Here is a 16,541-nt window from a genome sequence, read left to right as displayed (position 1 = left end):
GAATAATGGGCCCCCATTATTCCTCCAAGCCTACCACTGAAGCAACGATCTGATGTTGCAGTGGTCAATGATTTACATTCCCACTGAGGAAGTTATTGTTGGCACATATGTTTAGGCTATTCATTATTATTATTATTGCCATTATTATTACATAAAATATTAGGCTTACTCTTGACTATATTTGTTTTGCTGTCCTTTTTAAATAAATGCATTTTTGTATGCTTCATTGCATCTGTATACTGCATTTGTAGTACATTATATACGGCAGTTAAATTTTATATTATATTTATCTAGTAAGACAGTGTAATATTTAATATATTTAAGCATATCAGGATTAGGAAAGCAATGCGGATTCACTGTCAAACAATCGGGGAAACTATAAGCCCGCCGTGGAGTGACGATAATGATAAAGCATCACTTCCTGTTTGCACAATGGCTTGTTTACCATTTTTTTTCCCGGTAATGAGGTATCCCAGGGATACATGCTACCACACGAAGGTCAATAAATAGACGGAAACGCTGGTGGCAACCGTCACATCGACACAGAGACCGCTATTGGACGCTGCTGAATTGACATTGGTGACAGGAGAACAGGAATAGACGATAACTCTTCTTCTTCGCTAAAGGATGAAAAAGATAGACTGCGGGAGAGTCGGCTCCTTTTTGAGAGAGACTGTGGAAGTTCGGAGGTCGTTCTGGGCCGCACTTTTGTCAGGAATGGTCCTCTTCATCTTGGTACTCCTCCTCACCACTTATTACTCCATGCGGAGCGCTTTCGCCGATACGACGGACGCTGCTGGTGGGACTTCTACGAACTGCACCGAAAACACGACGCAGGAAGCCGCTCACAACGAGTCGCGACTTGTGTACTGTCTTCGCTACGTGAAAATATTGACGGCGACTCTGAATAAGCACAAAGATCGTTGCATAAACAGGGAGAAACTGTCGAGAGACAAGGACGTCCTGCCTTCAGACCACCCTCTGTACGAATCTGTGGTCCCCGATAAGTGGGTTTGCCTGCTCGTGTGCGCTACACCGATGGCGTCTTGCATGTACGGGGAAAAGTGCGTGGCTGTTAATACGGACGCATTCGAAATTCTGCTTGACGAGGACACTAGCCCCAAACTCAAGCCTGCAAAGACAGTGCCACTAAAGGGAAAAAGACTGGTCGTTGGCGGAAACTGTCTCTGCAACGCCGGTTGAATTGTTCGTAATTGGTAATAAATGGAAAATGAGCGATTGTAAAGTACTGTGATTCGGTGATATTTCACTGGAATGGAAATTAGCAGTCAAAGGATGAAAGTGGCGATACTTGTAGGGAGTAAAGAAACACAGTTTGAGTAGAAATACAGAATTTGGTGTCTACTGTTATGGAGGATTATATTTAAGGACGAAAACTACGCTAATTCCCAGGAGCGAAAAAATGTAGCTCGACTATTTATGTATATTAACAACCATTGCGTAAGATGTTAGTGTGTAGTGCATTACGTGAAGATTAATCACATAAGGACTGATTAATCTAAAGAAAATGTAAAATATAACTGAAAAACTCAAAAAGAGAAGAACAGTTAGAAACAAGCTAATTCATTCAGTTAATATTCGAAGCTCTTTGCAAATCCGAAAGTTAATATTAGAGTTTATTTTTACCACTCGTCACAAATTTGGTAAATTTTCATGTGAGTTGTTATTCTGTTATAAATTATTAATAACTCATTTTTATAGCTGTTAGATTTAGTAATCCTGTTCGTCATTGGTGTTATTCTGTAATGGCAGAAAACAATGAACAGAAAACACTACTACTCAACGCGGTAATAGCTGCCAGATACCACCAGCGAGCAAAGTTGCAAACTATTGCTCATCGTGTTCACTTGTTTAACAAGACGGGATCCATTATTAACTTTGATTAATTTTGTGGTTTTCCCTTGGAAATGGACGATAAATATACAGAACGTACCCCTTAGTTTTAAGACTTATTGTTTAGTGTACATAAATTCAAGGAATGGCCGTTCTCTGCAATCGTATTTACTGTATTAATTAAAATGGGATATAGTAGTAAAAAAATAGATATTAAGAATGAAGGTAGGAGCCAAATAAAGTTGTTTGAAGTTCTCTAAAATAAACTACGTAGTATTTCTTTCCCTTGAATTATCAAATCGTATTTGGATAAACTTTGTGATACTCCGAGATTTTATTTCATAATTACTTTCAAAGGAATATTTTTCCCAGAATTATGTGTGTGTGTGTGCGTATTGACGGGTCTATTCTAACACAAACGGTAATTACTACGACCCGAACCATTTGGATATTTATACACTAATACACTAATCCTGCCTGCAATGGGAAGTATTACCCTTATTATCATATAAGTGCTACAGAAGCAGGTCATAAGCCATCACTCGAATATGCAGCAATTTTCCCTTTTGATTATACTGTGAATGGCAATTGCTGGTAACCAAAGTAGTACACATATTAAAGGGCCAACTCCCCTCTTTCATAATAATACACACACACACACACACACACACACACACACACACACACACACACACACACATATATATATATAATATATATATATATATATATATATATATATATATATATACGCCACCAGAGGCTGTTTGCCAGAAGAAAAGACAACGATCCTCGCCAAATTCACAATTAATGTGAACTTTTGCAGTGATCAATATATGTATTTATGCTATGTGTCTTTATGTATGTATGTATGCACGCGATACACAATATGACTCGACCTCCTTTCGTTGTGCAAGGCTGCAAGCTAACGATGGAAACGTAATAGCTAAAAGATAAAGTATATATACATCCGGAACAGGAAGTTTCGGTTTAAATACATCCGCTCTCGTTATCATCCTTGAAACTGACATCATTTCTCTCTCTCTCTCTCTCTCTCTCTCTCTCTCTCTCTCTCTCTCTCTCTCTCTCTCTCTCTCTCTCTCTCTCTCTCTCTCTCGCTACTCTCTCTCTCTCTCTCTCTCTTTCTGTGCGTATGTTTGTGTCTCACTTTCTCTCACTCTCTTCTGTGTATGAGTGAGAAAGAGAGAGCCGTTACAAAGGTATTCTCTAATTTTCATTGAAGCTTAAGAAGATCGGCGCTGCCTTCCCCCCCACTCTCCCAAAGAGGACGGCAACTACCCTCCCCAGGACCCCGTGGACTTCCTTGCCTAACAACAACAGTACCCAAGTCAGTATGAGGTTTCTCCTTCCTTATTTCACTTTTCTCCATTCTTTTAGCTCATGTCATGTCATTTACGATTTAGAAATAGGAAGAAAGAGACTAGAGTGATAATATTATATAAATTAGAAGTATGATTAATGTTTGTGGGTAACGGAAGGTTAAAAATTATGTAAGACGAGCGTGAGCTTTTTGGGCAACGGTTAACGAGGAGTGAAGATCATTTTCCCGTAACATTTAGTATTTTATCATTATTTAGTAAAATTAACTAATTTTGGATTTAATTAGGCTTATATTGTTAGGGAATAATGTAATATTTCAGTTCCCTTGAGGTAGGTCAGGTTAGGACTCTCAAGGTTAGCTAGATCAGCATTTTAGTGAAAGTACTAGGGGCTACTACCTAAAGTACTCCTACTGGTTGGAGGGGGACTTGTCCAAGGGAGGCAAAGCCCCCAGGCCAGGTCTGGGCACGGTGCCCTAAGGGAGGGTAATAGCTAGCTACCTACCTATAACCTAAATAAACTTAACCTTTTCTAGATCGTACCCTGACCTACTTAACCTAACCTTTCCCAGAGCATCGTACCGTGACCTAACCAAATCTTGCCTTCCTAACCTGACTTAGGGCACCATTCCCTGACCTGACTATGGGCTTGACCCCCATGGACCTCCTCCCCCAAAGATCACACAGAGTGACTTTTATTCTATGGTAGTTTTTGCCAGGAGGCAACATTACCAACATCCACCCCTTTCTTTCAATTCTGCATAGCCTAGCTACCTATTTCCCTGTGCAACTTGTTGCTCCCTAGTTTAAGCTGGCTGAAGATAGGCCAGTAAGGCAATGTCCCCTATTTTGCAAAGATTTGAGTCAAAGGAAGCTTTTACTGTATCTCCCTTCATATTTTCTTTCTTCCATCATACTGTCCACCCTCTCTTACCTACTTAACAATTGTTTCACAGTGCAACTGCGAGGTTTTCCTCCTGTAACACCTTCCAAACCTTTTACCGTCAATTTCCGTTTGAGCGCTGAATGACCTTAATTGCCCCAATGCTTGGCATAATGCCAAAAATCTAGTATATAAATCAAATCTCATTTGTCATCATTCATATGTATTCGATCGATATTTCTCATTGCAAGGACTGAATTCTGTTATCATTGACACTGACTATAGGAGAGAGGACATTAGCCTAATTTTATTTTATTACAATCTTTAGATATCTGGTTACATAATGTAATTGGAAAAACATTAACAACAGAATATACTATAGAGGTAAATTTGTTTTATCCTTATGAAGAGAAAGTTTGTATAGGGTAAAAAACCGCATGGTACAGGGGCGGACCATGTACGATCAATGTGTACAACCCCAAAAAAAGTACATTATAACGCGGCCTGACACTGGAGTAGAGGTCTTTAGCTCCGTTTCTCACCAACAAGAAGTCGCGACTGATGCCCATCTCCGATGTCAGGACGCGTTATAGTGTACTTATTTTGGGGTTGTTCACGCTGATCGTACATGGTCCACCCCTGTACCATGCGGTTTTTTACCCTACTAAAAATTTTTTTGATAACTTCTGTTGGCAATATTGATTACTGTACTGTATTCATGAAGCAGTGTAATAGCAATATGTCACTTAATTTCAGAATGCTACGAACAGCACACAAAATATGCTTATATGGATGCAATCATGTGTTGCATACTAGAGCATTTACTGCCTTAGCAGAAACTGCTGCAGGTGCTAGTGCCTTCATTACACAACAGCAAGCGCCACACCGGAGGTAAGTGTAATTTAAGAAAACAGTAGTATAGTATACTGTTTCATCGAAGAAGAGTGACATTTTGGCTATGATCTCTGTGAGTGTCATTGTATATAGTACAGTCTGTAGTTGAAAGTTTGTTCATTATATACCTTGTTCAAGTTTGTGACCTATTATCATATTGTCTGCCAAGTAGTAAGCTAATTGTTTAATTTGAGTTAACTGGAAGTGATTATCATTGTTTTTTTATGTTTTTTCATGATAGGTATACTGTCGACCCCCAGTATTCTTGGGGGATGTTTACCACAAGCCCCCGGGAATAGCTAAAATCCTTGAATACTTGATTCCCCTATAAAAACACTTATAACTGCCGCCTATTTTGATAGTTCGTACACCAAAAAAATCCTTCTAAAACTGCTTATACCTGAGTATTTTGATAGCTTTATCACAAAAAATGCGCTAGTCACAAAAATATATGAAAATACAATAGTTACTAAATATTTCTCTAGAAAAATAAATACTGCAAATAGGCTAATTTTCTCCAAATAATGTGTATATACGTTCCACAGAAAAATCCGCAAGTAAGTGATGCCGTGAATGTAGAACCGCAAAGAGGCAGGGGTCCACTATAGCTTTTTTGTTTGCTGTGTTTTTTGTTTTAGGATTTATCATCCTTTTTGTCTTCAGTTTTGAGTGACATACTAATATAATTTTGGTGATCATTGTTTTTTGAATAGACAATGAGCTTTTTGTAGAAATGATCTGGTGTCAAGCGAGAAATTTGTCAATTTATTATATTATGTAGTAAGGAATAGGCCATCCGACTCCACAAATCCCTCAGCCTAGTACTTCTGCCTCTACAAGGCATCTCCTAATGTATCAACTTGGTTTTGTTTTATGAAATGTTGTGTTAGTATAGAAACAAATTTTGTGAAAATAATTGTCTAAATGTATATGTTCTTTCTGTAGGCATGTATAGCACTGAACTAGTAATACTTTACCAAAAAATTTTATTTGTTATTCCAGATCTTGCATCTGTGATTTACACACCTCTGCTGCTAAACAGAGCTCTGAGCGAACTCCAGAGCCAACGCGAATGCGTGTTATATCCATCCCAAATCCATTTAAGTGGTTACACAACCAGGTAGAAATAGCCACACTGAAAAGAGAATGGGATCCTAATTTTTCCATTGAAGACTTCAAATATGGAGTAAAACAGGTAACTGAACAGTAGATATTTTGATTCGTCAAATTTTTGGTGTAATATTAGACTTTTATATTAGACTTTCACTTCATAATCTATTTTCTCAAGCATTTCAACTTGTGTTTGTTCCGATACGTAATACAAACCCTCGGTCCTTTAACAATAGGAAGTAGCTAGCGGCAGCTGGAACGGTCGTAAGCTTCGAACAAGGGGAGAACGGTAGTTAACTGCTTGTCCGATCGTCGCGCGCCGCGCGACTGGGAGGTAAACAAATCACTTTTGCTTTCGGCCGTGTGTGGGAAGGACGTGTTCGCCATCGCTCTGCCCGCTTTGTCGTTTGCTTCAACTTTGAGTATTTGTTTCTCTTTCTGTATATCAGGAGTGATTGTAAGTACTTTTTCTCAATTCTATTATTCTTGCAATGAGTGAATTGGAAGAAATGGAAATATCACCCGCCTCCAGTCCGCCACCGTCGCCCGTAGAGTGTGTCCCGGGCTGGAGGGGCGTAAATGTGGAGGGTTCAGGTCATTCGTTGAGGTGGACCCCCACGAGGTTTGTACTCGTTGTCGGGGGCGAGAGTGCTCCCGCAACGAACCATGTGTGGTTTGTATGAATTGGTCCGAGGCGCAGTGGGTGCTGTACGAGGGCAGGAAGAGACTTAGGCCGGCCAAGAAGTCATCGGAAAGTCCAGTGACTCCTTTGGTGACGGACACTTCGTCCTCTTTCCTGCCTCCCGGCCAGCCCCCACGTTTCGCGCCTTCCCCTGCGGGGGGGGTAGCGGAGTCCTTTTCCTCTCTCGATCCGTCGAGTGTGGAGGAGGGCGCCCGCTACCCGGACGTACAGCTGTACTCGGGATCTTCCGTCCGCTCTGGGGGGGGTGTTTCGCCCCCCAGGCGCGGGGAAGCCCCTCCAATTAACCCGACTGTTGCTTCCGCAGGTGTGCCATCAGCGAAGGACGACTTGGGACAGGTGTGGGAGTCGCTGGGACTGCAGGGAGTGCCCAGCATCCAGGGGTTGCTTCAGCGGTTGGCGGGGTCGGCGGTGGTCACTCATGGTGCGGTGACCACCACTACTACCACATTAACGACACCAGCGTATGAGATGCCACCACATCTGGTATATCGCCCCATATAATGTCGGTGACACCCACGGTGGCAGTACAAAAACCCATTGCCGCCGTTCCAAAGAGGACGATGCCACCACCACCTGGATTTTTTCCTTTGCCGACCCCGGACTTCCGCTGCCCTAAGAGTACCCCCCTGGACCTGTGCCGCCAGTGCCACGGATGACGGTGACTGTCGACAGGACGCCTGGCTCTCCCGTGGTACCTGCCGTGCCTGCCGTACCTGTTGCCGTTCCAGCTACTCTTTCCTTTTCAGATAGGCCTGCACATTCCATTTCAGATGTTCCTGCCGTTCCTGCTGTTCCCGGACCTGTTCCTGTTGTTCCTGCTGCTGGTGTTCTGCTGTCAACAGTCTCAGGTCTTTCCGGACAGGTGCAGTCGGGCCCTGTTGCTTCGGCAACTGCCCCGGCTCCCTCCTGGATGGAAGACCTGACGTCTGTCTGCGGAGCCTGGCGAAGAAGAAGAGGAAGAGAAGAAGTGTCGTCGTCGTCTTCATCGTCTTCTTCGTCGTCTGCTGCCTCTCCTTCCCCTTCGACTTCTAAGGCTAAACAGCCGAAGAAGAAGAAGGCTGCCTCCTCCCCCCTAAGAAGACTCCTTCGGGATCTTCTAAGGGCCCGGCTCGCTCAGGCGAGTTGGGGAGCTCTTCTGCTGGTCCTCCTGTTCCTTCGGGTACAGGGCCCGTCGCTTCTTCTGCAAAGAAGAAGTCGACGGGGACCACAGGAAGTGCATCAGCCTCGGCTGGTGCGTCCTCACCTGGTGCTAGCGGTTCTGCCGCTAAACCAGGTTCCGTCTCGGCCGCTTCTCGTTCGCGAGAAGCACCGAGTGGACGCTCTTCCAAAGAGGACCGTCCAGCCAAAGTTTGACGTCCGAGCTCGCTCGCCGTCAAGACAGCGGCGCGGAGCAGAAGACTGGCGAGAGTTCGTGCACACGACTCTCGCCAGGCCAGTGGACGCTCTCGCAGCGACCAACTGGCTGCTCGGGTTGACGTGACGGTCGCTGACCGGCCATGGGTTGAGGCGAGGAAGGAGTCCCCACGGCCGCCGGTACCAGCCACGGCTGGTACCAGTGGTTTGAAACGCGCCGAGAGGGACGTGGCTGGCCGGTCTCGACGCGAAACGGAGCCTAGCAGGTCACCCGTCCGCCGCTCCCGATGGGACCGGGCGGAGACGGTGACCAGCGGCAGCTCGCCTGACGCTAGAGATCGGTCTCGACGTTCTCAGCCGAGCCAATCGCCCCAGGCGAGCGGCGACGCTAGGCCTACTGCTCGACCGTCACCGCGGGTTGACGATCAGCAGCAGCCCTCCACGCACGCTGGTCCTGCCAGCGAGCGAGGGGGGAGCGTCAGGTCTGCCTCTCCCGTACCTTCAACCTCCTCGGGCTATACCGGGACGAGCGAGGGTACCAAGGAGCGATCACGAGAGGTGCGCCGCTCGTGACCCGGCTATGACGCCGTACGGCTCAGGCACGGTCTTAGGACCGACCAGGACGTACGCGCAAGTAGTTGGAGGCGACCGTCAGGGGTCTGTCGCTGTTCCTCCTTCTGAAGGAGGAGTATCGAGGGATATGCTCTTGCTGGAGGGACTGGACGGTCCTACTCCACAAGACGCTGTGACGCCCGAGATACAGAGGAATTTCGCAGAGGTCATTAAGCTGATGCGTCTGCATAATGACCTCGCGGAAGGATCGCCGCTACCACCAGCAGAGCCCACGTCCGGCTCGAGTCATTTTGGGGTCCCAAGAGGGAGCCCAAAATGACGATGGGGGTTGCCACGATCAGAGCTTGCGGACTCAGTCCTGGATCAGGTGGAGAATCTCGTCTCAGGACGGGAGGACTCGCTAAAATCCGGACGTCCTCTAAGCTGCTTCCTCCTCCTCTACAGCGGCAGAGGCGATTCTACGTGCCATCGGAAGACCCGATACTGCCGAAACAGGTTAACCCGGAGTTAGCGAGGCTGACTCCAGGTGTGTCCCTGCAGCAGCTCCTGTCGGAGAACCTATGGTTCTCGCAGCAGGAGGCACTTGCCCTGGAATTCTACCGCTATGGCAGCATTCCAGGCAGTTTCCTGGTTGGATTTGTGGTCCTCACAATATCCAAAGTAGCGGCCGGCTCTGGGAGTTCTGCTCTCGAAGACGACGCTTCTTTTAGGAGACTGTGCCAGTCTGGAGGAAGAGCAATCTCTTACCTCGCCATCAGACTGCTAACCTGTGGGCCAACTTGGTTCTTCGACGTAGGGACGCAGTCCTTAACCCGAGTGACCAAGGGGGCTGGGCGTGAGGCGGCACTCGGGCTACGAAATGGACCTCTTAGGAGTTCCCCAGCTCTCTTTCCTGGAGAGATGGTGGACGCTGCGGTGGAACGGCGGCGCACTGACGAGAGTGACCGCTTAGTCCACCAGGCAGTCTCGAAGGTTTCTGGGCAATCTCGAGTAACTGCGGCCAAACCAAAGAGCTTGGCTAGCGCTTCCACGGCGGCGAAGACGGTTGCACCGTCCAAACCCCGTGTGAAGACTCCAGTTGTTTCGACTTCTGCGAGAGGAGGCCGCAACCAGCCCTCCTCCCAGCCCTCCTTTCCCCGAGGAGGTGCTGGAAAGAAGTCGAAACGAGGAGGGAAACGCTAGGGACGGCGTTCCCCCTCACCTGCTGCCGGAAGTGGGGGGGGTGCCTGGCGAGCCATTGGGCGACTTGGCAGCGCTACGGCGCCGAGAACTGGATAGTAGACGTCCTTCGGGAGGGATATCTACTACCCTTCGAGTCTCGGCCCCCCCTCATCTCCAAACCGGTCCATCTACAGACCTATGTCCGGGGATCAGCAAAGGACAACGCTCTTCGACAGGAGATCAAGACCATGCTGGCGAAACGAGCTGTAGAAATCGTGGAGGACCAGTCACCGGGCTTTTCACAGCCGCCTCTTCCTAGTGGAGAAGGCATCGGGGGGCTGGCGCCCGGTGATAGACCTCTCTCCCCTGAACCGCTTCGTTCGCACGACGCGGTTCACGATGGAGTCGGCACGTCAGTGCTCGACTCGATCAGGGGGGGAACGATTTTCATGCTTTCAGTGGACCTGAAGGACGCGTATTTTCAAATACCCATCCATCAGTCCTCCAGAAAGTACCTCCGCTTCATCTTCGACGGGACGGTGTACCAATTCAGGGCACTTTGTTTCGGTCTCTCAACCGCCCCACAGCTGTTCACGCGAGTGTTCACTCTGGTGTCGCTTGGGCCCATTCGAACGGGATACGTCTTCTGAGGTATCGACGATTGGCTGGTCCTGGCGAGCTCCCGCTCGCAGTTGCTACAGGACAGAGATCGACTCCTCAAGTTTTGTCACGATCTGGGATCGTGATAAACTACGAGAGTCCGATCTCGACCCAAGCAGAAGAAATGAAGTACCTGGGTATGCTGATAGATACGGTAGCAGGGCAAGTCTTTCCCGCAGACTTGCGTATCAGCAAATTCAGGGAGGCAGCCGGCCGGTTCCTGTCGCGGCAGGAACAGGCAGCACAGCAATGGCAAGTCGTGATCGGCCATCTGTCGTCACTCGAGAAGTTAGTCCCTCACGGGCGTCTTCACCTACGGTCTCTCCAGTGGAGGCTAAGGGAGAGTTGGTCTCAGGCCAGGGATCCTCCTTACTTTCCCGTGGCTATCACGGACAAGGTGAGCAGGACCTAGCCTGGTGGCTCGACGACAAGAACCTCTTAAGAGGAGTGCCTATAACGCACTCCCCCCCCGGAGATGCTTCTGTTCTCAGACGCATCGACCGAGGGATGGGGCGCACACCTGGAGGAGTTGCTGACTGCAGGTGTGTGGGACCATCACGAAAAGCACCTTCACATCAATGTCCTGGAACTCAAGGCGGCGTTCAACGCTCTCCAAGAGTTTCGGGACCGCTTGGTGGGACACTCAGTGGTGGTTGATGTGCGACAACACCACAGTAGTGGCATATGTCAACAAGCAGGGGGGGGCTAGTGTCTCTTCCGCTCCATCAGTTGACAGTGCAGGTGCACGAGTGGGCCACAGGCTCACTCGATAGAGCTGTCAGCACGCTACATTCCAGGCAAGAGGAATGTAGTAGCAGACAAGCTCAGCCGTCGGGATCAGGTGATAAGGACCGAATGGTCTCTACACCAAGATGTGGCGGAAAGGCTCTTCAACCTGTGGGGCGACCGGTCGTAGACCTGTTCGCCACCCGGCACAACAGAAAACTTCAGGTTTTTCCTTTTCAGAGCTGTGCCGGCACCCATGGGCAAGCTGCAGAGGACGCTCTCCAACACCCCTGGGACAACCTCTTCGCTTACGCCTTTCCTCCCTTCTGTCTGATTCGGAAAGTGATTCAGTCGAGCGCTGGTCACTCCCAATCTCAGAATGATCCTGGTGGCTCCCAAACGACCTCAAGCCGTTTGGTATCCGGACCTGCTGGCTCTTCTTGCGGACGCACCGAGAGAACTACCCACCTGGCACAACCTCCTAGCCCAGCCACACGTAGAACGGTACCACCACGCAGTCCAGTCCCTTCAACTTCACGGCTGGCTGTTATCCACCATCTCTTGCGAACGAGAGGCTTTTCTCGTAGCGCAGCAACAGAGATGGCTGGACACGTCAGACAGTCCTCTGCAGCTGTGTACCAGGGGAAGTGGGCCGTCTTCTGTTGTTTGGTCGTAAGACAGGGTCTGTCTCCTCTCAGAGCCACTTCTTCCAGCAGGTAGCGGATTTCCTCGTGTTTCTTCGCCGAGAGAAGCTCCTCTCAGTACCCACAGTTAAGGGATATAGAGCCGCCTGGCTCTCGTCCTAAAACTGAGGGGACTGGACATCTCGAATTCGTTCGAGATATCCTTGCTAATGAGGAGCTTCGAAAGGTCTTGCCCACCCGGGAACTCAGCCCCCTGCGTGGGATGTGACTCTCGTACTTAGGATTTGACTCGAAGACCCTTCGAGCCACTCCGAGAGTCGTCAGACAGGGATCTGACCCTCAAGACCCTCTTCTTGCTGGCCCTGGCATCGGCGAAGAGAGTAGGGGAACTACATGGCCTTTCTTATGATGTTAAACATACCAGAGGCTGGGGATCTGTGACGCTCGATTTCGTCCCTCCCGAACTTCGTAGCTAAGACTCAGAATCCGTCGATCCCTGACGACAGGTTCGAGTCTTTCACGATCCCTCCCTCCTGGACTTCACCGATAACGATGCGATGAGATGCTGCTTTGTCCTGTGAGGGCGCTACGGCGCTATCTGAAGAGAAACTCGACATCTCAGGCCTGAGTGTCGACGCCTCTTCGTTAAGCACTGGGGTCACCAAGAAAGAAGTCTCCAAGAACACGCTTTCTTTCTGGCTGCGTGAGGTGATCAGGAGAGCGTACGAAGCTGATGGTAGCGACGACATCCGTACGCTCCGTCCGAGAGCCCACGAAGTCAGAGGTATCGGACCCTCCTTAGCGTTTCCGTAAGAACTTCTCCGTGGCGCAGGTCCTGAAGGCAGGTGTCTGGGCCAACCAGACCACCTTCACGTCCTTCTACCTTCGGGATATTGCCCACAAGTCCTTGGATACTTTTTTTCCTTGGGACCTGTGGTGGTGGCTGCTCAACACGTTGTTTAATAAGCTTACCAGCACCCGAGCAGGCAGAACAGCATCGATTCCTGGTATGACTGGGAGAATGAATGCGTGAATGAGAGAGTGACTGGCTTCTCTTCACCATCTTTTTTCTACCTCTACCTGTGGGCAGATACGGTCGTTACCTGCTGGAAAGGAGTCAGATGCAGGTAAGCATTCAACAGAGCTCCATCCTATCTCTTTAACTAGAGATAGGAGTAAATATCCACCACTTTCTCCAACAAGGGGGAGAAGTGGATGCCAACATGAGACAAACCCATTACTTTACATTTGCTCATGTAAAGGAAAAAGTTCTTACAATGCTGGTACGAAGAGATACGCTTGCCTCTCTCTTAGTACTCAGCCCAGAGGTCTGACCATTGATCCTGCGGTGCACACCCCGATCAATCGGACAGAGGCTTGGATCCCTCCCTCGCTCTTACGACCAGGGAGGCATTCCAGGGATGGACGAACACCAGTCTGTTCATCAAAAAGACTCAGATTCCTCCCACCAAGAAGTGAGTCTTCCTATTGTTAAAGGACCGAGGGTTTGTATTACGTATCGGAACAAATGACAATTTGTCGAAAATTGCATTTTTCCTAACTATACAAAACCTGAGTCCTTTAACATAAAGTCCCTCCTCATGCCACCTCCTCACTCTGCGTATTTTGCATGGGCCAAAAGCAAAAGTGATTTGTTTACCTCCCAGTCGCGCGACGATCGGACAAGCAGTTAACTACCGTTCTCCCCTTGTTCGAAGCTTACGACCGTTCCAGCTGCCGCTAGCTACTTCCTATTGTTAAAGGACCTCAGGTTTGTATAGTTAGGAAAAATGCAATTTTCGACAAATTGTCATTTTGGTAAAACTAAATGAGTTACGAACTTTGTTATCAAAACAGTTTTTTTGGTGTTAGAGCTTGCAAAAACAACTCCAGTTTTTATCAGTTAGAAACATCATTGGGCTGGAGCACAATGATTTTTCTATAGAATCAAGTGGGATTTATAAGTACAGTACAGAAGTGGAATTTAGTGAAGCTGTCATTTAGAAGGCATTCCAACAGTAGACTAAATCTGTGCCAAATATTGTGCATTTCATGACTTCAGGTCCCTTATTGTTTTCAAGCAAGGCTCTGTAGGACCAGTGTGAATGCTTACTCATAAACCATCACACTGGTCCTGCTCCATTTACATAGGGTAAATGATCTTGGAGTTATATTATATACTTATATTATAATATTATATTCTGGGATGTGAAAAGATCACTACTGGTACATATATTTAGCAGCAGTGTAACCATTCTCAATTTTAAAAAATTTAAGAATATCATGCTATTTGTATCATTTCAGAAGACTGGTAGTATTTTGGTTAGGCCATTAGCTGCCTATAGTATACTACGTCTAGCACAAATATATATGTTAAGTAAAAGTAGTGTATAGAGCTTATGTCATTATTTCTCCCATACTATTAGTGGTGTTATTTTTCACAGGCAGTGTGCACCTCGTCAGAGCTCATTAGCAGAAGAGAGTGGGGAGAGTTGCGAGGCCTTTTGTCTCAGAAAGCTATCACAAAGTTGAGGAGTACCCAGTGGACCAGTGACCAAGTAAAGACTGCCTTTGTTTATTCCATGTGATTATATCTGGCACTTGCTGACTGTATATTCATGAAAATTTTTTTTTTTTTATTTAACCTTGTCTGATAGCTTAGCTGAAATGCTAAGACAGTTTTGTAGACATCTCATAGTCACTTTATGCAGGCGCTTTTAGTGTGATTATTGTACACTAAAAGTTATATCTTATTATTTTTTGTTTATTATACACTAACAGCTAGTTTATCTTTCCCTTTTTCAGGTACACAATTTGGTTCTTAATCCTAAGAATATACAAGTGACTCAAATAGACAATGTCAGTCTACAGACAGTTGTTGGTAAGTATTGCTGTAAGGCAGAATTAAACAGTTAGTTTAGTTTTCTCTGGCACTGAATGAACACTGAGGGTTTGGACTGATGTGTGCAATTTAGCAACCAGAATCTTACTCTGTGTGGCCGATGATAGATGATTTTCTTCTATGTAGCTTTTCCATTTCATTTAAAATTCAAAATACATATGTAACAGCAGTGAGTCCACTCTTAAAGGTGGTAAAAGAGAAACTGATGTGGTCACAGGTTGCCGAGGAATATGTGGGTGGTCCCACATAACTCATGACCTAGCACAGGTGCCAATAGTCCCATGCATACACAATTTTGTTAACTTAACCGGTTTCCATCTGGGGCTAGAAGTTTTTATCTTAATGTCAAAACCGAGGGTTTGTTAGTGATGAAATATACAAATGGATAAAAAAAATTGTCATTTTAATGTTTAATAATATGTAAATTAGAATTGATTAATTTTCATCTTCAAACAGATGGCACAGCATCTTTTATTGTGACATCCATTTGCATTTTTCCAATAAGTTTTCCTTTCATACACTGAAACACAATCGTTTATTTTCAAAACTTTTTAAAATGATTCTTGTATCATGTAAGTCATATTTGTTCCGACACGGCATACAAACCTTCGGTCCTTTTACAATAGGAAGGTACTAGCGGCAGCTGGATAGGTCGTAAGCTTTCGAACAAGGGGTTCGGTAGTTAACTGCTTGTCCGACAGGCGCGCGCGCGCGACTGGGAGGTAAACAAACCACTTTTGCTTTCGGCCTGCTGGCGTGTGGACGTGTATCATCGCTCTCTGCCCGCTTCATCGTCGTTTGCTTTCGCATGATTGTATTTTTCTTTTTCTAATTATCTAGTGAAACTGAATTGTAAGTACAATCATTTCATTGAATTCTTTTGTGATTAAGGAATCTTGGTGTCACCACGCCTCCGATTACCCGTAGTGCCGGGACTGAAGGGCGAAGTGCGGAATTCATTTTGCCAGAAAATGATCTCGTATTGTGTATGCTCGGTGCGGGGGGGAGGGCGGGGAGCACTCGCTCCGAGCGTAGATTGGGTTGGAAATGTGTAGTAGATGAAAATCGTAAGTAAGTGCTCTTTTCATTTATATTTTTTTGACCTGTATGCCCGTTGCCGAACGAATGCGCTCGGCACGGAAACTTATTTAGTATGGAAGTGGAATCGCAAGTACAGTATTCTTTTTCATTTTCATATATTATTTTGATTGTAGCAATAACTCATTTTGGATCAGTTTCCGAGCTTACCCGGAAATTGATCCTTCCCTTTTATTTTGAATGAAGTGAAATCGCAAGTGCAGTTCTTTTTCATTTTCATTTTTTTATTGAGTTGCATTGTTTACTGGGATCAATGTTTCTGCTATTCCCGGGAATTGATCCTTCCCCTTTTTTATTTGTATGAAGTGAAATCGCAAGCGCAGTAGTCTTTTCATTTCATATATTTTTGATTGCATCAATTCATTATGGATCAAGGTTTCCAGAAACCTTGATCCATAAAGGTAAGGAATTGATCCTTTCACCCTTGCGCTCGGTACCTAGGGCGCAAATGCGCTCGATCCGAGCCGCTTATTCATTGTGAAGTGAATCGTATGCAAGATGCATTTTTCATTTTATCCCTTATTATTGATTGCATCAATATTTATTTGGTTCAAGTTCCGCTCAGTCAGGGAATTGCTCCTTATGCCCTTGCATTCAGGCCGATGGCACGATTGCTCTCGGCTCTTATATTGTTGTTGGG

At 46.4% G+C, this 16,541-nt stretch overlaps 2 protein-coding genes across 3 annotated transcripts in view; one reads left to right on the top strand and one right to left on the bottom strand.

Moving 5' to 3' along the window:
* The window catches only part of LOC135203319 (uncharacterized), a 319,432-nt gene that overhangs the window by 148,669 nt on the left and 154,222 nt on the right, over positions 1-16,541 (bottom strand). The gene's annotated exons all lie outside the window — the stretch shown is intronic.
* LOC135203598 (uncharacterized) overlaps positions 3,055-16,541 on the top strand; it is a 25,788-nt gene continuing 12,301 nt past the window's right edge. The window contains exons 1-5 of one of the 2 annotated variants that reach the window (XM_064233396.1): positions 3,055-3,202; positions 4,834-4,968; positions 5,974-6,166; positions 14,346-14,459; positions 14,707-14,782. In XM_064233396.1, the coding sequence (XP_064089466.1) occupies positions 4,835-4,968; positions 5,974-6,166; positions 14,346-14,459; positions 14,707-14,782 (517 nt within the window). In that variant the 5' untranslated portion in view covers positions 3,055-3,202; position 4,834. Of the gene's footprint in view, positions 3,203-3,398; positions 3,424-4,833; positions 4,969-5,973; positions 6,167-14,345; positions 14,460-14,706; positions 14,783-16,541 lie in introns of those variants that run through there. The other variant, XM_064233397.1, reaches the window with a different exon arrangement.

The sequence above is a fragment of the Macrobrachium nipponense genome, chromosome 36 (assembly GCF_015104395.2).
Source record: "Macrobrachium nipponense isolate FS-2020 chromosome 36, ASM1510439v2, whole genome shotgun sequence".
Lineage (NCBI taxonomy): Eukaryota > Metazoa > Arthropoda > Malacostraca > Decapoda > Palaemonidae > Macrobrachium > Macrobrachium nipponense.
The sequence above is the reverse complement of the archived record's forward strand: the minus strand, read 5'-3'. Positions and strand labels throughout refer to the sequence as shown.